General features: G+C 44.8%; 1 protein-coding gene across 7 annotated transcripts in view; it reads left to right on the top strand.

Moving 5' to 3' along the window:
- Window positions 1-21,224, top strand: part of TTLL5 (tubulin tyrosine ligase like 5) — a 255,466-nt gene that overhangs the window by 14,734 nt on the left and 219,508 nt on the right. For all 7 annotated transcript variants that reach the window (XM_037031347.1, XM_037031345.1, XM_037031344.1 and 4 more), the window contains exons 4-9: window positions 2,866-2,948; window positions 4,229-4,335; window positions 6,265-6,395; window positions 9,642-9,724; window positions 16,412-16,481; window positions 17,163-17,247. In XM_037031347.1, the coding sequence (XP_036887242.1) occupies window positions 2,866-2,948; window positions 4,229-4,335; window positions 6,265-6,395; window positions 9,642-9,724; window positions 16,412-16,481; window positions 17,163-17,247 (559 nt within the window). The remainder of the gene's footprint in view (window positions 1-2,865; window positions 2,949-4,228; window positions 4,336-6,264; window positions 6,396-9,641; window positions 9,725-16,411; window positions 16,482-17,162; window positions 17,248-21,224) is intronic.

Here is a 21,224-nt window from a genome sequence, read left to right as displayed (position 1 = left end):
GGCTGGTGTAGCTCAGTGGATTGAGCATGGGCTTGTGAAGCAAAGGGTTGCCGGTTCAGTTCCCAGTCAGGGCACATGCCTGGGTTGCAGGCCAGATCCCCAGTAGGGGACATGTGAGAGGCAACCACACATTGATGTTTCTCTCCCACTCTTTCTCCTTCCCTTCCCCGCTCTCTAAATAAATAAGTAAATAAAATATTTTTTTAAAAAGGTTGGAAACAAATTCAGTTTTACATTTAAAACTCCACAGGGAATGAACAAACCATGTCCTTAGGCTGGACTTGGCCTGTGGTCACCGGGTTTATAATGTCTGCTCACATACATACTGGTTGGTAGTCAGCGTTAGTGGTCACAGGACTTGGACACAGGGCGTGAATTTGAGTTGCAGTCACCAGCAGTCAGGTCTCTCTGTATCATTCCCCTGCCTTTCTTGCGCTCCCCTTTTGGAACATGGTCGATGCATCCGAGCTGGGTTGCAGTTAGTAGGTGTGGATTGAAAGGATCGGTCATTGCTGCTAAATACTTACATGCCGTGAGAAGCGGGTCTGCCGCTGAGTGCAGCGATAATTACATTTTTCTTCTGTATTAGGAGAAGTAGGACAAGGAATATTAACAGCATTTTTATTTTTTTATTTGCTATCCAAAATGTGTAATTTACTATGTATGATACTATGTACTAATAGCTATTTTACTATGTATCTTTTTTATTATACAACAATTTTATTATGTATCAACTATTTTAAAAGCTTCTCTGGTATTAACTGATTCAGTGAATTCATATGAAAATACTTACTCTATGAAGTAAGTATCTTTGCTATCAACTCCATTTTAAAGGTGAGGAAATTGAGCGTAGAAAAATGGAACTTATTCAAGATGACGGCCAGGAGGTAGGAGGGCCAGGATTTTAACCCTGAAAGTTGGGTTCCAGAGACTTACTCTTTCTCTTATTACCCCCACCCCCGCCAGTGCCCATGTGACCATTCTGTATATTCCCGCACACTTCACTGATCACCCTCCCTGTGGCCTGGTTCTGCGAGGCCGGCGCTGCAGGATGGGCACAGAATCGGAGCAGTCCTGGCCGCCAGCAGTTGGTGTTTTGGCTTTTTGCGAGAATGAAAATGGAGGTGTTGTGATCACAGTTATCATAATGAGGCCTAATGTTCTTTCATTTGTCTAAGTTTTAAGAATAATACAATGAACCTGTGTATGTTCTTTCTATAGTTTCACCAATTATTAACATTTTGTTATATTTGCTTGTTTCTCTCCCCGTTCCCCACATTTGAGAATTAGTTCAAATGGTTCATATCTCCTAAGAACTGGGGTAATATGCAGTCCTTTTAAAAATTGTTCTGTAGAATTCTTAGCTAATGTTTTCAAGCTATTTGCAGTGATGCATAGAAGGAGATTGAATTTAATGGGCCAGAGTGTTAGTCCGCGGGGATATGTAGAAATCTCACATGATTACAGACTGTCCTCTTAGACAGGGGTCACAAGCACAGAGTGCTTGCAGGTGCCAGGCAGGAAGCAGGGATGAGTGAAGCAGGCTGGCGGGGCTCTGCCGAACTGGACGGCGTAGAAGGACTTGCACTTCTTCAGGTTGACTCTTGCCATGCCAGAGAGAGAGAGTGAGCGAGTGCGAGCCCAGAGTTTTCAAGAGAAGCCCAGAAATCTAGATTTTTTTAATACGAATTCCGCCAGTTTCAAAAGGGCAGCAATTAATTCAGTTTTATTTTTAAAGTACAACGAGGAAGGAGCAAACCATGTCTGCAGGCAGGTTTGGGCCCTCAGGGCACCAGTTTGTAACTTCAGGCCTGAGACACACTGGTCACCAGACTTGCTGCACACGGAGCACTGGCTGGAGTGGGGTTCTGACCTGTCTGGTGCGGTGTGTCCTGATGGGTCTCTTCTCAGAATTTTTAAAAAGATTTTATTTATTTATTTTAGAGAGAGGGGAAGGTAGGGAGAAAGAGAGGGAGAGGAACATTAACGTTTGAGAGAAATGTCAGTTGGTTGCCTCTCGCACGTGCCCCAGCCGGGGACCAGGCCTGCAACCCAGGCCTGTACCCAGACCCAGAAGTGAACCAGTAACTTTTCACTTTATGGGACAACATCCAACCAACACTGAGCCATGCTAGCCAGGGCTCAGAGTGGTTTTGAAGTGTATAAAAAAATTACATATGACTACATATGAAAATCCCTTGTGTCAACATATTATAAAAATATTTTTAATAACTCAAATTGAGCCCTGGCTGGTGTAGCCAGTGGATTGAGCACAAGCCTGCAAACCAAACAATGGTGGTTCGATTCCAAGTCAGGGCACATGTCTGGGTTGCAGGCCAGTTCCCAGCAGGGGACGCACGAGGGGCAACCATACATTGATTTTTTTAAAAAAAAACCTCAAATTGTGATGTATATGCTTTTTTATGTGCATTAAATAATGATCTAATGGTAGGTCTGTTCACTTCCATAATTTTTAAATACTGTGAGGATAAGAGATATTTTGAGATAACTGAAACAACGATAAAATAATATTAAAATACCTGACTTCTACTGGCGGTAGGGTCACAGATGCTGCTAATAACACTCTGATTTTTTGCCTCCATCCCTAATTGAAGGTAATGTTAGGTGTCAGCCAGAAACAAGTGAAAACAGATGTCATCGCCCTCCCCTCATACGTATTTAGTAACCCCAACAAATTGCAGGTTAAGAACCCTAGGTCTCAAACAGTCTGTGCCTTTTACTTTTAGTAGTGTAAGGGTAGCAGTGTAGTTGTTCAGTATACTTAAGCAAGCTGTCCTCTTACAGTTTATTTCTGTCTCCACAGTTGACTCTCTGGGTACTGAACTTGATTGTGTTTTTCTGCAGAACGTTACCATTTGTCTTACAAGATTGTGCGAACAGACAGTCGCCTGGTACGCAGCATTCTGACAGCCCATGGATTTCATGAAGTAAGCTCATTTCGACTACTTCCCCGATCTGTCCAAAAGCTGAAAGTTCTAGCCACCTGACTCCGAGTTTCTACCGCCAGCTCCAGAAAGCACATGGGGCCTGTGCTTAGTGCATGGAGTTTCTGAGTGGATTTTCCACTTTCTCCTTGCAATTCGTAGAAAACATTTCCACAATTAAAATTTTTTTCTTGCTATGCTTTTAGGCTTAGGCTAGGGGCAAAATTGCCTATAAGGAATTGTTACCCAGTTAAGTTTCTTTGATTACAAGCAACAGAAACAGACTCTAACTTAAGCCGAAGGGGATTTGTAGAAATGTACACCAGATGGGTAGCAGAATCAGAGGAAAAACTGAAAAGGCAGGCCTTTGGAAGGAGAGAGACGGGACAGCTCCAGGGGTCTGGGGTAAGAATCTATAGGACCGTATCCTATAAGCACTCCCTGGAAGTGACTCTACTCCATTTATTGTCCTTGTGTCTTTCGTCGTTCAAGAACACTCTGGAGATAGAATGACTGGTCCAGCTTGGGTCATGGATTCACTCCGCTGGGGAAGAGAGGGACAAGTGATTGGCAGGTCCTTTAAAACCAGAGTATGTTATTTCCAAAGAAAATTGGGAAAATTTGGATGTTGACATCAAAAGAGGCAGTAACAAGGCTGAACAGACTCCACTGCAGGTATTTTGAGATTGTTGCTGGCGGTCTGGTTGCTAGCTCCTTTTCCTGGGTTGAGTTCAGAAGTAGACACTTTGAAGTTCTGAATACTAGTTTATATCTTGTTGCTGTTTTATCTTCAGGTTTCAGTGTGGCACCTATCACATTGTAGGCAAAGAATACATAATTGTTCAAAGAATGGACAAACGAATTCTTATAAATGAATGAGTGAATGAATGAGTGAATTCATGAATTCTAAGTTGGTTTGCTGCTGCCAGTTTTTACTTCTGATTGGTAGCTTACACCTGGCGTCTATAAGCCTCTGAGAAGGGAGTTCTGGGATTGGACCCTCTTCTCACACACTGATGTGCAAGAATATTAAGAGGCATTGTGGACTTCCTTAGAAGGACTAACTTGTTCTAATTTTTGTGTCTGAGACTCTCCCCACTCTTCCGTTCTTTAAACTTGGTTATCCCCATGTGTGTGCTCCACTTCGGTCGTGTTAGGCACACGTACTGACTGGGCCACTCCTGCGAGTGTTTGTGGACAGGTCAAAGGCTTTTCATCCAGGGCTCTTCCTGGAGAGCGGGTGTCTCGGACGGTTTTTATCTTGTTTGTGTGTGTGCCCCCAGGTTCACCCAAGCAGCACTGACTATAACCTCATGTGGACAGGATCCCACCTGAAGCCCTTCTTGCTTCGAACTCTCTCTGAAGTGCAAAAGGTTAATCACTTTCCCAGGTAATGCTCTTGTAGCTACTTTGCTCCATTTAAGGTACCTGACAATATCATAGATTTAAATGTGAACCCTAAGATCATACAACTTCTAGAAGAAAACATAGGAGAGAAAATCTTGAGGATTTTCTGACCATGGATTAGGTCAGTATTTCTTAGATATAACAATATGAGTGTAATCCAGAAGAGAAAAAAATGATGCATTGGACTTCATCAAAATTGAAAATGTCTCCTCATTGAAAAGACTAGCCAGAGACTGGGAGAAAATACCTGTAAAACATGTGTCTGATAAATACAGACTTTATATCGAGAATATATAATAAATTGTTAGAGCTCAATAATGAGCAACCTTCTTTTTCAAAATGGGCAGAATATTTGGGCAGATACTTCACCACAGAAGATGCACACGCGTGGGAAGATGCTCATGAAACAATGTTCAGTGTCAACAGCCGTTAGTGGAATGCAGATTAAAACCACACGAGACTCTGCCATACACTAGAGCATCGGAGGGGCTGGGGACAGACAGAAGAACCGGGCGTGCCAAGTGCTGTTCGGGATGCAGCGCAACTGGAACGCCGACACTGTGCTGGTGGGAAATGCCAAACGGTGCAGCCACTTCGCATAACCGTTTGGCAATTTCTTACAAGATTAAACACATACTGTTGTGGTGGTTATAAAATGTGTCCACGAGTTCCTTCACATTGCCTTCAGAAGACGGAGCTTAATTTCTCTGTTTTTGAATGTGGGCTAGACTTAGTGACTGTCTTCTAAGGAACAGGATGTGGCCAAAGTGACACTGTGTCCCTTCTGGGACCCGATCATAAAAGATGCAGTAGCTTCTTTTTGGCCGTTTCTTGGCTCACTTGATCTGGGCAAAGTCACTTGTCGTGTCAAGAAGGCATTTGGTTATCTGCATGGAGAGATTCATGTGGAGAGAACTGAGGCTTCCTGCCAACAGCCAGCCCCCGACGAGTGAGCTATCCGGAGAGGGGGTCCTCCAGCTGCAGGCAGGCCTGACCACCACAGGCCTGGCCAACATCTTGCCTGCAGCCCCATGAGGGACCCCCAAGACAGACCTGCCTCGCTCTGCCACTCTCACATTTCTGACTCACAGAGACCATGTGAGACAGAAAATGTTTATTTTTCTTTAGCTGCTGTGTTTGGGGGTAATTTATTAGGCAGCAGTAGATAATACTGTTTGCTAAACAGTCTTAGTAAACCTTAGTAAACCTAGCAATTCCACTTCTAGAGACATGAAAATGTGTGTTCACACAAAAACTTAAAAACTTGTACACAGATGCGTATAGTGACCTTATTCATGATCTTCAAAAACTGGAACAGCTCATATGCCCTTCAGTGGGCGAACGGATAAACAAACTGCGGTGCACCCAAACAGCGGATTACTGCTGAGCCCTAATAAAGAATGAAATACTGATACTTACAACCACAAGCCAAAGTTTCAGTTGTGTGTTAGGTTCAGTGAAAGAAGCCAGTCTCAGAAGGACACATAGCATATAATTCCCTTTATTTGACTTTCTGGAAAGGGCAAAATTATAGGGACAGAAAAGAGATGGATGTTTGCCAGGGCCTGGTGGTGGTGGGAAGGGGGTACTGCAAGGGGCCCGAGGCAGCTTTGTGGGGTGTTGGGACTGTTCTGTCTCTCGGTTGCAGTGGTGGTCGCCTAACTGTATGCGTTCATTCAAACTCCTAGGATTATACATATATTATACCTTAATGAATAGATCTGACCAAAGAAATCCATTTCATGAAAATGACTGATGAATCTTCGGGGTTGACCCAGGGGTAGATTGGGGGTTTGCTCCTGTCCTCAGTAGCGGCTCCAGAATCGTGAACTGTGAACTTGTTGGAATGTGGGAACACTGGGAACCCCGGAGTCAGCCTGTACTGAAATGGAAATTGTGTTACAATTTTAAGGTCATATGAACTAACCCGGAAGGACCGACTGTACAAAAACATCGTTCGAATGCAGCATACACATGGATTTAAGACTTTTCACATTCTCCCTCAGACCTTCCTGCTGCCAGCTGAGTACGCGGACTTCTGCAGTAAGTGTGACTCATTGTGTCCATCCACGGCCACTGAACTCAGGGCTGACTTACCTCAAGGGCTGCCTCAAGTCGGTAACCAATCATGGTTTCTCAAATCCTTAAAAATACTGTGTGTCTTTAGTAAAACAGCTGCAGAGATAACTTTAATGCTGTTTTTATTCCAGCTGCCTACCTGTATGTTTATTCTTAGTATCATTTATGTAAGGACACATTGGTGTCAAATGTGCTCTTGTTTAGTACAACAGTCTTCATTGGCAAGAGTTAGTGCACATGTTAGGATGTATGCATTTCTGCATATAAATCACACGTGCACCCTTTTTTGATGTCTCTCCCGTCACCTTGATTTTCGGACTCATGTGACTTACATTTTGGGGGGTAAAGTATCATGGATCTTTTGGTGTTTGGAGGTATCATTCAGTGTCGCTGATTGTCCTTGGAGTTCAAACTAATGGAAAAAATATATGGGGGGAGCCAAACAGGGATCCAATGTCAGCTGGATTGCTGGTAAAGCTAGCTAGGGACACGTGGCCTGCTTCCAGGTGTTGGTGGGCTTCTTATTTCTCTTGCCTTGAGGTGGACTTACCTCTGCGGGTCTAAGCAGAGGAGATGGGCTGTTTCAGGCTTTCCTTCATGGGGCGGAGCCCGACTCAGCAGGCTCAGTGTGCAGATGAGGCACGAGGCAGGGCTTCTGCGAGAGTTTGAGTGGTAATGACACTAACAGCTAACACGTAATGAGCGTTTCCTTTCTATGAGGCCCTCTTCTAAGTGGTGCTGCCACTCCGAGGTAGGTACTAGTATTATTCCCACTTTTACAGGTCAAGAGATGTAAGGTGCATAGAGGTGAAGGAACTTTCTGTACATGGGGCAGCTTGCAGATGGCAGGGTCAGGATTCATCCCAGGTGCTGGGCCGTGCTGGGCACCGCTGTGCTTTCTGGCTGAAGGTGCCAGGCCAGGCATGCTCAGTGACCGCTCCCCAGCATCGCCAGGGAGAGGAGTTGTGTCTGCAGGAGAGTTGAGGACGACACAGAGAGGAGTGTGGAGCGAGGAAGAGAAAGCCCTCTCTAGACTTCTGACTTTTTGATACTTTTAACCACTTGGACTTAAGAATTGGGTCTGGTTGCCCAGTGGAGTGTTCATCTCCTGGACCCTGGGCCTCAGGGTCTGCCTTGGTGGGGGTGTTTTCACTGCTGGCACGTGGCACGCCCCCGGGAGCACAGGTTGACGGTTCGGTGTGTGCCTACACAGGACTCTGAAGGGGGTCAGAATAGAGCATCAAATTAGATGAATTAAGTTAACCTCAAAGCTACAGTGCACTCAAAGTTGAAAATTTTTAGTTCAGAATTTTTGTTGTGCAACTTTAGCCAATGTAATAACTCTCTGTACTTTAGCTTTCTCCTCTGTAAAAAGAGCCTGTTACCAATACCAACCTTCCAGTGTTGTTGGGAAGTTTAAGTAGGTTGTACATGCAAGGCACTTGTAATGGTGCTTTATAGGTGCTTAATAAGTGTTCAACATTACTGCCTATTTCAAGTTATGTTGTTCTATAGTGCTGCATAATGAAAGTTAAAAATTACATTCTCGTCCTCCTCGTCCTCGTCCTCCTCATCCTCCTTGTCCTCCAACATGATAGCATAAAAATGCTTCAGCCAACGTGGGGGCATTGTGAAAGGTGGCCCAATAGAAACAACTCCTGTTGTTGGGTTCCTGATGAGAAGTGGAGTCCAGAATAATTCCTTGTGAAAGACTAAAGGGACCTAAGTTGCACATTCCCTTTCCCCGCTTTGCTGTTGCCTATTCTGCTGTTTGGAATCCCCCGGCCTTGGGAGGCCGGTGGCAGGCTGGGGAAGCTCATCCAGGTGCTTGAGTAGAGTTAGGGGTCCTTGCCTAATCGCCTAACTGTCTGTCAGTAGAATTGCTTCTTTAACAATTATTCAGACTTTTACGTGTTCTGCTTCTTAACTAAGATGAATTGAGAGGGTCAAAAGTACACAGAGAATAACTCAGCTGCAGCCCAAAGCCGCCACGTTTAACCCCAGGGCAGTTCTTACAGGCAAAGGGTGTTCCTCAGTCCCCAAAACAAATCCCTCGTTGCCATTGCCACTGAGAGATCCCAGCCGTGACTGGCCGTGTGTGCGGGAGCTGGAAGACGGGGAAGGTGTGGTAGTAGCAGGGTCTCCTTGGTTTCAGTCTCGCTGGAATCCCAGTCCCTCTTTGCCCATCGTCCAGAGCGTGTGGCTTCAACTCAAAGCCGCTGGGGAGAAGCCCAGTATCGTTAGGTTCGTCGTGTTATATGTTAGGGAGAGACCCACCTATTCCTACCACTTTCTCTTTCAAAGAGGCATTCCCCTTCTTCGGAAAGTCTGTTTTAAGTTTTCTTCTCTCCCCGCTGTGTCCACCTCGTATAGTGTAACTTGCAGTTTTGTTCTCTCCATGACTCTTGTGTGTCTGACCCTCCAGCGCTGACTCGAGTGTGCACAAGAGGAGGTTTCTGAGAAGGAGAGGGAGGTGAACAGGCTGGTCTTCACGGAACGAGTGGAGGGAGCGGGGGCAAGCCACACAGTGGTCCCTTTGAAGGCTATTGAGTAGTCCAGACGAGAAGTGTAGGTGGATTGAACTGGGTAGCCAGCACGGAGAGAATGATGGAGTGAATAAGGATTACCAACTGGCTGCGAGCAGTGAAGGAGCAGTGAAGCGGGGGTCGAAGGTGTCTCCAAAGGTGTGAGTCTGAGGAGCTAGGAAGATCATGCTGCTATCCAGAGAGTGGAACCAGGAACACAAGGAATGTTAAAGGGGAAGATGGTTGAACTCTGGACTGGGTTTGGATTCGAGGTGCCTACAGACACCCGCGTCCAGATGTTTGGCGGGCAGTTGTAAAAGTTTGATTTTGTTTCATCCCCTCATTCAAGGGGGGAAATGGTGAAAAAATATACTATGTAGCATTTGCTGTAATTTTGTTGTCTTCTCCTTGTCTCTTTCTCCTCCTCCCTCTTTTTTTCTCTTTCGCTCCTCCTCCCTCCCACCCTTGTCCCCCCCCTTTTGGTCTTTGTATCTGTTCTTGTTCATTTTTAAGATTAGTCCAAAAATATAGGTTATTTTAGCTGCTTCCCACCACTTAGAAATTGGGAAAATTCTTTGGGTACCTGAGTAGATAACCATTGTTGAAATTTAAGTTGATAAACTCATGTTCCTTTCTTTCTCTCTGTTTCTCTCTCCTACTTTCTGTCTCCCAATATTTGGAGCAGCTTCATACTCAAAGGATCGGGGACCTTGGATAGTAAAACCAGTGGCCTCCTCTAGGGGGCGGGGCGTCTACCTGATCAACAATGTAAGTATCCAGCACAGCCTCTCTCCTTTCTGCTCTTCCCTTTCACCCTTTGTTCTAGCTACGAATATGGTTCCTTCTCCTCAAGAGCAGGTGTTCCCTGCTGAAATCTGCATTCAGAATTGAGTTGAGGGTAGGTCTGGATTGTCTGTCGGCTGTGACTTCCTTCCATAACAGTTACTCTGGCTGAAAAGTGGCTTGAGCCGATTTTGGGGGGGAGGGCAACCTTTGGTGTCAGCAGAACAGAGGTCTCTTTTCCGCTTTCAGCATAATGTCGTCTTAATTCCTCAGCATAAGCATCAATTAATAGCACAAACATTTAGTTTTCATTGTGAGCAGGGCTGTGGGATCCTGCCCTCAAGGCCGTCAAGGAAAGTAACGCAGTTCCGTCTGGGGCTTTACTGCACTTTTCTCCCTTCCTCCCTCCCAATATCATCCTCCTCCTCCCCCTCCTCCTCCCCCTCCTCCCCCTCCTCATCCTCCTCATCTTCCTCTTCCTCCTCTTCCTCCTTTTTTTCTTTCAGAAGTCATCAGTATCTTAATTCTTTGCAAAAGCCTCATTAAAAGTTGCTCTTAATAATAAACCTACATAGAATAAATAAAAAATTCCAACCACAGTCTCATTCCCTAGACTTAGAATAGTAGTTACTAACCTAATGTAATTGAATTATGTTTCTTCTTTTCTGAGTTCTGCATTGTATTTGTTAATCCCCAGTTTGATATTTATTGTACTGATACCACACCCTCCCCTCCCTTCCACCTTGTACCTCTAGGTTGGATTACTTTTATTGTTTCTATATTTAATAAATATGATTCAGTTTCTCTGCTTTATATAAAGTTGAGTAAGAAACTTAATAGAAACTTTACTGCATGGAATTTTGAAATTTAACCAAAATTTCAGTGTGGGTCTTTTAAAAAAATTCTTTCTTTGGTCAGCCATTTTCAGGTAGAAACTAATATGATTCCTTAGTTCAGGGAAAATGTCCTTTTTTCAGTCTTTGTTTCTGCTTCTAGAGCTCCTTTCCCAGGCAGTCTGGGTCTTCCTGTCAGCTTTCCTCTCACTTGGAATTCTCTGTCTTTCCACTGTCGTCTTTGTCCTCTGGGCCTCCTGCCCGAGCTCCGCCCTCTCGTGTGTCCTGTTTACTGCGGTTCTGGGGGGGGGGGCTGTTGTCGTCTGCAGAAGCTCTGACTCTCTGATGTGCTTTCTTGTCAACAGCCCCTTGTCGCTCAATGGGTGCAGCTGGGCGATTGGTCTTGCTGAAGATACCAGTTGACAGTTTATAAAAGTTCTTTGCTTTGTGGATTTTCTTGGGGATCGTCTTTTCTTTCTATCGGGTTTTCTCAATTTCAGTGAATGTAGGTGTATTGAGTCATGTTTATGCACAAAAGACTGGACTGATGCAGGTGGACCCCCGGCCTGACGGGTTCCCCAGGGGCTTCTCCCTGGACAGCAGGTTGTCTGAGTTCTGCGCCAGGTCACAGCGTGCTGACTGTCAGGCTGCACCTGAGGTGGGCGTGAGTGCGGAGGAGCACGCCTCCTCCGTCCCCCTTGCCAAAACAGGGCAGGCCTGACCATGAACACTGGGGAAGATTTGGTGATTCCTCTTGGGATCAGGGCTACCTTTCCCCTCCTTCCCCCTTAGCCTGTCTGGGGATAGCGTGGCTGCAAGTTCCCCTCTTTCGGATCCCTGCACTCAGACAAGACGTCCTCCCCAGCTAGGTGCTACTCTGAGGGCAAAGCTTTGGGTGTTGGAGAAGTCTCCCTGGCCTGGCACTTCCCGGCGCTGTGTGTTAATTACTTACGTGACTCTGGTCTCTCGACCCGCTCCTGCTCCCGTTTGCTCACTGCCAGCTTGGAGCTTCTCAGAGGCCTCCTTGGGAAGGTCACGCTCCCCTCTGACGTGCAGGGCAGGGGCTGCCTCTGCTCTCTTTTCTCAGCCCAACCCCACCTGCTTTCTATCTGACAGGATCTCCCTACACTTTTGTCTGTTGTGGGCTCCTTTAACAGCTTCTAACCTTGTTATCATTTCATTTTTTTAAGAAAGTGTCTTCCCTGTCCTTCCCGTGGGACTCTGGAAGGGAGAGGGGAGGTAGATGTATGTGTGTGGTCAGTGCTCCCTTTTAAATTCCCCTAGCTTCTCTCCATAAGATCTGAGCCATTTCCTGTACGTGCAGAGGCTCACTCACTCACAGGTTGTCTTTCACAGTGAAAAATCCTTAAATTCAGTCTGGACTGAAAACTGTGTTATAAACACTGATGCCCAGGCCTTTCATGCTGAAGCTACATAGGATCTGGTTCTGAAACGGCACGTATCAGAGTCCTGGCCCCGGCTACAAGCCCTGTGACCTGGCCCTGAGGCACTCGGGAAGCCCTGGACCCCGGGCCTCTTGTGGCTGAAGGCCCTGGTCAGAACTCTTGTCTTGTCTCTGTTCTGACCTTGGCGTGAAGGCTCCTGTCCAACAGCTTTTCCTTCAGCTCCACGCCAGGAGCTCCAGGTTGTTTGAATCTCATAGATGGCACTAGCTCGGATTTGGGTTTTAGCTGCCAAATGGAATTGCTGTTGAAAGTCATTGGTGGTACGAGTTTGCTTTTTACTTTCTTAGACATGAGTCAAGATGAATAGGACCTGTTCCCAGCTCATGTGGGGCTTTGTTCTTTTGGAATGCTCTTTTGCCCTAGTGATTTGTTATTTTAAAACCAGCATCATAAAGAACCGAAAAGTTAAACTTTCCTTGGTGGGGCTGAGAACCCCGTGCCCCGACTCTTCCCTGGGTGCTGAGCCTCGTAAAGGGGGTGACGAGTCTTTAGAGAATGCGTTTGGCAGGCTGTCTGCCCTCCTACCTCTCCCTGGGCCGAATCCCTGGAGACCCCCTGCACAGATCAAAGTACTTGGCTGGACCCTTGGTCCTCCTTTGGAATGAGTCTGATTCTTTGAGGTATTTGGTGGAGGTGCCAGACAGAAGCCTGGGAAGATGCCAGCAGGCACTAGAGGAACTGGCAACATGTGGACATGATGGGAAGATATTCCCATTTCATTCCAAAACTGGAATTTTATCACCTTTTACCCAGTCCTAAGAACCGTGTAGTTAATACTCTTCTTTCTCTCCTTATACGCAAGGCCTAACCATCTCCTCTTTTCCATACCTGGATCCTTTCCCATGGAATATGTGACCCATTAGCCAACTGGATGAAGTAACTCTTTCCGAGGCTGCTGCCTGCTTTCCTTTTGGATTTTAGGGGGTAGGGAGGGAGTGCTCCAGTGGAGGGTCTGTGAGCAGAACTAATGTGAGTGGGTGGGGGATGTTGCGGGGGGTGGAGTTAGGTGTGAGGCCAAATGAAAACATCGCACCCTGTCTTCCTGCTGGAGTGAGAGGGCCTCTTATTAAACATTCCCAATAATAGTCATAACCTTTTGGAAAATATCTGCAAATAGCAACTCTTACCATTGCGAGAACAGGATAAAGGATAGAAAAAACATTACTTTTATGTAATACTGGAGAGAGAAGTGTGTGCCCGTGCAGATGGAAGCATCTCGGCCGATTGGCTGACATGCCTTTAATAATGTGCTCTTTAACTCTAGAAGTACCTCATAAAGGAGCGGGGTGGTGTGTGAGCCAGCTCCTTCAGTGACCATGGCTAAAGGCCCTATTTTCCCAATGCCAGCGAGTTCTCATTGAGGAGGGGGAAGACCTGGTGCTTTCTGATTAGGGCATGAATTTGATGATAGAACTCAGATTTAGTCATTGTCCTCTCTCATGTTGTTCATAGTAGATGCAATGTTAATATTTCCCTGAGATTTTAAAGTATCAGAAGTGTAGTTCAGTCACTCTGTTTGCTCTGACACTTGTGACTGTGACCCTGTGCAGCGCTCCTGTTTCTGTTTGTTTCCATGTTGTTATCTTACGTGCTCTCCGTTTCTTCTTCTTCAGCAAATATTTAGGGAGTGCCCGCTGTGTGCTAGGTGCCGTCACTGCTTAAGATGTTTTGAGGGAGGGGGACTATCTCCTAATTCTTACGGATCTTTGTTATAACTCAGTGCATGCTCGGAGTAGAAGGGTGTGTGGTGTGCCGTATGAATGCAGTTGAGTTATGGGAATTAGTAAATAGAACCACATACATACTGTTGAGTTTGCAGTAACAGTAGCAACCAGATTTCTTGAGCATTTACTATGTGCCTACAACTGTGCCTTCCAAATATTATCTCATTGAATTTTTATAAGAACCCTGTGAGGTAATTACTGTTATTTCCGTAGTAAGCAGCAGAGTCAAGATTGTAACTCAGGTCTAGCTGATTCCAGAGCATACACTTCTAACCAGTGCACCGTTGTGCCGTACAGTGATCTAACATACCACGAGCACCAGTCTTAAAGTCCAGTTAGAAAAATGGATGTTTCCAACTTTGCCAACAATTCACATTTGCCTACTTTGGAGGGGAATTTGAGTTTGGAATTGAAATTATTTAAAATAAGTTAATTGGGGATCAGTGTAAAGGAAATAGGCTTGAAGATAGGAAAAAGCCCTCGTTAGTTGCTTATCAGTATAAAGCCGTATACAAAGAAACTCTACCCAAACCATTCTTTCCTTCTCTGAGCTTACAATTTAATTCCTAATGTAGATAAAAATGAGAGGTACAGACGATGGAACAAATAATGCGAGAGATTATGTTATGCATAACTCAGAGGACAAATATGTGTGGTGAAGAAGGAAAGAGGAGGAAATGGCCGTGGACATTGGATGTGTCATGGAGTGAAGACCATTAGGAGCATGTTCCCTGGTTTGGAGGAAAGTCGAGTAGCCATGGATCTGTTGTAGCCTATAGGTGTGACTCACTTGGAAGAGAGCTACAGTTGCTTTAGTTTCGAATCACAGTCTGTAGTTGGCTGCTTTGAACTGTGTGATTGTATCAATTCTTGCTGAGCTTACTCAGAATGGAGATAGTACTACTTGTGAGAAACTGAACAAGACATGTGAGGGAGTCAGGAAACGGTGTGGGTGACCGAGTCCACGAGCATGAATCAGTACTGATGTCACAGTGTCTGTGTTATGCACAGGTTGTGAAAGTTGTGTTCCAAGTTTGAGATAGCAGACGTGGGAAATGGGGGGTGGGGATTTTGTTATCCTGACTCTGGAGTTGCTCATTGTGGTTGTAGATATGTGGTGTGTTACAGAATCATCCCTATTTTATGATCAGTGCAGTATTTGGGGTAGAAAATGCAGGATTATAAAGAGGAACTTTTGAATTTGGGGGGCAGTTCTTTTTAGTTCAGAACTGTGGAGAAAGGTGTGAAGAGTGCTTGAGAGGGAAGCCGCCTCTGTCACTGAGTAGTTGTGTGGCTCTGAGCAGGCCCCGCCCTCTCTGCCTCTCCTCGGTGCTCGCGTTCCGGCGGCGGTACACCTGCCTGGTGGAGTCAGCGGAAGGTTAGACAAAATGATGCTTGTGAAGAATTAGAACAACGCATAGCAACTGTTCGATACATTTGTTAAATTTTATATCTTGCTGCAGATGTTAGTAATGATTTCTCATGCTGCCACTGTAGCCATCATCATCACAGTTATTATAGTAGCCACTTCCCATTTGGATTTCTTTATCCTGCACAGATTGTGGTGACATCCAGCTGACTTCCATTTTAGCCTAATCTCACATGCTCTATTTCAGGTATTTTAATCTTATTATTTATTTACTTCAGACACCACAATAATTTCTTGCTTCCCACCATGTTCAACCTAAATGTCCCTTGCCAGGAGTTCAGATCCCTTTTCCAATGGGGTCCTTCCCTCCGAATTGACAGTATCTTTCATCGTTTCTCAGTGCAGTCCTTCGGCCCTAGGTCAGCGAATCTGTCCAGTGTCCCTTCTGCTGGGTTTGTGCACGCCGTCTTCCCACGGTGGCCTCCTTTCCTCTCCTGGTCCCTTCTGGGGACCTTTCCTTCCCTGACTGGTCCCTCTTGACTGGTCTGCTCTCCACCCTGCACCCTCACATCTCCCACTTGCAGACATGCAGCTTTGTGTTCTTCTAAGTTACGTATTTTGCTGTCCTTCCACCTAAATATTAAACATAGGGGTCAGGCTCCGAGGGCAGGGATGAAATCTGTTCACTGTATTCCTCAGTGCCCTATACAGTCTCCAGCAATACTCCTAATTATTTATTGTAAAAACAACTCTTTTCTCATCAAAAAGAATTTAAAATATCTAGTTCCATCTTTACATTCAGTGGCATAGTGAGCACCCATGAGCGAGTCAGTGAAACACCCGCCCCGTTTCACAGGGGAAAGATCTGTGAATTCTCTAAGCAACTTGATGAAAACCTTTACTTCGGCGTAATGGTAGTGTTTTAAAATTTGCATCGTCTTTACCTTTGGGAGAAAGCAATTTCTTACTAAGTAGCTTATATTTTCTTGGCATGTAACCACAATATCATGGATATAAATCTCTAAAGCTGTTTAGGCTTTATTTATTATGTGACAGATGCTGTGTAATTTATTTTTCCCCACTGTTGTAATTGGATACCTTCAGTGTTTATGGAAGTGGTGTGTTATGTGGCCAGTTGAATATATGGGTAGCTTGGAGGAAAACTTAGAGTTTTACTTCTCTACATTATCATTTCCAAAAGATTAAGAGTTTTGTTCTCGTATTAGAAGCTAGGGTCCCTTCGCATTTCCGTCCTTTCATTCTTTTTCTTTCCTTAACAGCCAAACCAGATTTCCCTGGAAGAGAACATGCTGGTCTCCCGTTACATTAACAACCCCTTGCTCATAGACGGTGAGTCGCACTCAGGCCCTTGACTGGGCTGGGTTATTGCCAAATACTTTCTGTTTTGTTTGTTTACTTACTGGACTCACAGGGATGACACGGGTTAATGAAACTATACAGGTTTCAGGTGTGCAGTTCTGTAACACGCCATCTGTGTGTCGTGTTGTGTGTTCACCGCCCCAAGTCAAGGCTCCTGCCATCACCATTTATCCCCCTTTACCCTCTTCTGCCTCCCCCCGCCTGGCTTTCCCTCTGGGGGTCACCGTGGGATGGTCTTGCTTAATTTTCTAACATTCTCATAGTCTTCACTAGTCAGTCTTTATTAAGCTAGTGTGAAATTCTTGGCAACTGTGGCTTTAGAGATGGGACTGGTTTCTTACCTGCCTCATGGGATTGTTTTGAAGATGAAAGGAGATAATTTTTTAAAAGTACTTCATGGGTTACATAATAACAAATATATGTGAAAACTGTACAATACATGTATATATAAATTCTCTCTCATATACATACGTGTGTGTGTATATATATGAAGTGTCTGATATCCCCTAAAAGCGAGGTGTGTGGGCAGTGTGTGTACGTTGTAGGAGGAGGCGGGCTCTTTCTTTCATGTTCTGTGTTACACTGTCCTGTTCATTCTTTAACAGAAAACAGATGAACTTAGCTTTTCCTGTGAATTAAAATTTTTTCTAGATTTCAAGTTTGACGTGCGCCTCTATGTGCTCGTGACTTCCTACGACCCTCTTGTCATCTATCTCTATGAAGAAGGACTGGCCCGGTAAGAGACATGTCGGGGGCGGGGGTGTTTGTTAGAGTCCCATTAGGGTGTGTAACGGTCAGGCCTTTTCTTTCTGTTAAGTCAACTCAGGAAACTAGAGTGTGCCCAGATGGCCTTCAGGTTACTTTGTGGTCCCATTGCATGTATGTACACACATGTGTGCAAGCATGTGTATGTAAACACCTTTCCCAGCCGCAGACCAGGATCACATTGCGTTTTCAGGAAATGGCAGTTGTGAAGTCCCCAGGGTATTAGCATGATCTGTCATTGTTCTTCAGGATTGCTCTAGGAAGACTAAAAAGATCCCACATTTGTCTGGTATATACCAGACATTTATTTTCATGCTCACAATAACCCAGTGCTTGCTGCATTTTTGCAGTTGAGGAAGCTGAGGGTTAGAGAAGGAAGGGAACTCGGAGTCACTTTCCTGAGATACCCCAGCGGGTCGGTAGTGGTGCAGGAGTTTGAATTCATGGACCCAACCGCAGAGCTCGAGGCCCGAGCTGTTTCATGCCCTCTTGTGTGTAGGAGGCATTAGCTGCTTTTTTTTTTCACCTGCAAGTCATAAACTTTACCTGGTTGTATTACTCTGTTTTCTTGAAGTCTTTTTTAGGTTTTATGGTAATGTGACTTAAAAAGTTAAGTTCAGGTTATAATAATTTGAAGTTTTGTTTCCCATAACTAGATAATTTTAGAGGTGGCAGGATTTTCATAGACTCTTTAATATGTTTAAAATAAAGTACATGGCCATGGCCAGGTAGCTCTGTTGGTTAGAGTGGCCTCCTGATGCACCAAGGTTGCAGGTTCGATCCCCAGTCAGGGCACATACAAGAATCAACCAATGAATACCTAGATGAGTAGAACAACAAATAAGTTGACATTTCTCTCTCTTTCCCTCCCTCCCTCCCTCCCTCTTTCTCTAAAGTCAATCAATAAATACTTTTAAAAATAAGTATATAACTTTGCTTATGTTCTTCCCCCCATAAAACTAAATCATAAAACTTATCTGTCTTTCTACCTACCTACCTACCTATCTATCAACACAGGGGTGGGCAAAAGTAGGTTTCCAGTTGTTCCCATGGAAGAAGACATGAAGACTATGAATATTGCAGTGCCTTTATTAACTCAAAAGAATAAACTAGGTTTACAGTTGTTTTTATAGAAAGTAATACAATAATTAATAATACAAGAGCAAGCTGTTTTGTGTACCTACTTTTACCCTACCATGTGTGTGTGTGTGTACCAGCTAGACTTCCCTGAGTTTCCTTCTGTGCATAGTGGCTTTTTGAAACAGCAGTTGGGAAGATAGTCTGCAGTCTGTGAGCAGTCAGAACAAGCTGTATGTTATTTTTTTAAATGCACTTCAAAAACGGGAAATAGAATGGTTAAAAGAAGCCTGCTATTTAAGTATAAGTGCTTTGACACTTTTTCTTGTACTCTGACATCTACTATTTTAGAATGGCTTTTTAATTATTTCACATTCTTAAATTTTTTGGTGCATCTTTTGACCACAATCTGAGGGCGAGAGCAGGCTGAACCTGACTGTGGCTGGTTGAGCTGTTTCTTTGCTTCACCTCTAGGTGGCAGTGACACCATTTATAAGCCCAGTCATATTCTTCACTAAGATTTGTGAGTTTGAGCCCTAGGAACACTGGAGGCTACCGAACCTCCCTAGTTCTGGCCTCCTGTTCCTTGAAAATTGTCCGTTGAACTAAACAAAGTCTGGAAGCTGTGGCTAGAGATAAATGATACAGATTTACTCAATGGTCTTAGAATTTGCAAACCAGAAACACAGCTAGGCGAAAACCTAGAAATATTCCAAAGAAGAAAGTGAAAAGTTCTTAGAGTGAAAAATGAGCTCTTCAGAATGACCAATTCTGCATTTTTAGCCCTCGGATTGGCCCAGGATGGTTATCTCTCAGATGTCAGGCGGCCTGGATGATGGGTGCCAGGCGGTAGAAGGTCAGAGGCGGGAGGTCTGGTCACATCCAATGTTCCGGATGATGGCTCTCAGGTGGTCTGGACACCTGAGTCGCTCTGGGTGGTAATCAAGGTTGTCGGGAGGTCTGGGGTATGTCCAGGTGTGTGGCAGGGTATCGATGCAGGACTGGAAAGTTCAAAAAGTTTGATTTCCCAGGCTAGTGCGGACAAGGATAGAGTCTTTCCTCACACCTCAACTTTCACAATGATTTTTGCAGGTTGGTTATAGTGACTTCATTTTATATACTCTTTGCCTTTACTCTCTCTTTAAAATTGAGGAGGGGAGAACTAAAACATTCCCCAGTTTTCAGGTAAAGGGCTGAACCAGGCAGGCCCTTTATCGCACGCACTCTGACTGCCAGCTCCGAGCGGACCCATAGGAAAGAAGTTTTCTGTGACGTTTGTAGACACGTGTGCTCTCAGACTTTGAAGTATAGATGTAAAAGTCAAGTTCCCTTGCTATCTAGAATGAAAAGAAGGTAGAATGTAACCTTACCTAATCAGGTGCATAAGGTGCTGAGGGTTTCAGTCTTGTAACTTGATATCCGAGCTTTCTCTCCTTTGCGTGGGAAGCTTTTCTCCTCCTCCTCCTCCTCCTCTTCCTCTTCCCCTTCCCTCCCTCATCCTCATCGCAGCTCCTTTTCTTCCCTTTGCAGGAGTGGTGATGTCCTGCCCCAGCTGGGCTTCTTGAATAGGGCAAAGGCCCCAAGGTTACAGGGGTATCATACCAGCGTGTTTTGCATGTTATTTCAAAGACATCTGCCCACAATATTAATAGCCCTCTCTGTTGGTAAAATTTGGCATAGTTTTAAGACCTCAATGCTTTAGACACAAATTGAGAGCAATACCAATATTTGTTAATAGAATGTATTACAGTCCCAGCTGATGTGGCTCAGTGGATTGAGTGCCGGCTGGCGACAAGGGTTGGCAGTTCAATTCCCAGTCGGGGCACATGCCTGGGTTGCCAGCCCGGTCCCCTATGGGGGGCAGGCCACTCGAGAGGCAACCACGCACTGGTGTTTCTCTCTCTCTCTTTCTCCCTTCCTTCCCTCTCTCTAAATAAAATAAAATCTTAAAAGAAAAAAAAATACTACAGATAGGCATGTGCTTTGGCTACTTGGTGTATGTCAGAAGTCGGAATCCACTGAATTGAGTAGCTTGTCTTGCCTCCAGTGGAGAGTGAGTACATGTTCAAGGGTGGCAAAAGTGGGGTTACAGTTCTGAGTCCAGGAAACTGTGTATTCTTGTGTTGTTTATTTGTATTACAACTGTAAACCTACTTTTGCCCACCCCTGTATGTTTTAAATGCATGCTTTTTCTCAGAATGATTTGGAGAATAGCTCTTCTAAAAACTCAGGCCAGGTTGAACCCAGAAATATGAATTTTCAGGGGTTTGTCTCAGTGTATCTAGAAGTCTAGATGGATATAAAAGCTTGACACATGGGCACCTTTGATGACAGGCTGTGAGCCGGCGCCCTGTGAGGGCACGTCGCCGTTCCGGTGCCTTCCGTGTGCCCCTCTTTGTTCCTGTGTCTTAACTCCCTTGGTGTCGTGGCACTCGTGGGCTTCTCGTTAATCCTCAGGGTCTACTCGGCTGCATCACCTCGTTCACCAACAGTCTGCAGCCTCTCAGGGTCTGCAGCCGCAGGTCATCTCGGGCCACACCTGTCTTACGTAGACATCAGTAAAGATAATCAGTCGGAATGAGATCACTGCCATTTTACTTCGAGGCTCAACAGGAAAACCACAATCTTCCCTAAATAGACAAAACTGGCAGCAAAGAGAGTTGGTTTCCTTCTTGGGAAAAGAATGGCCTTATCTCGTATCACTTCTTTCTGTTTTGGACCTCAAATTAAAGCTTAGGTGACAGAAAGATTAAGTTTATTTCTTAAGACAGCTTATGAAGTAAGTGTTTTACGTTAATTTTTTACCTTCTTAAATTTACTGAAGACAAGGTCCTAAGTAGTTTGTTTCTATATTAATAATTTCAGTTGCTT

This window comes from Sturnira hondurensis, unplaced genomic scaffold (assembly GCF_014824575.4).
Source record: "Sturnira hondurensis isolate 20B ecotype Veracruz unplaced genomic scaffold, ASM1482457v3 Scaffold0021143, whole genome shotgun sequence".
Lineage (NCBI taxonomy): Eukaryota > Metazoa > Chordata > Mammalia > Chiroptera > Phyllostomidae > Sturnira > Sturnira hondurensis.
Note: the sequence above shows the minus strand (reverse complement) of the source record. Positions and strands in the feature narration are given on the sequence as shown.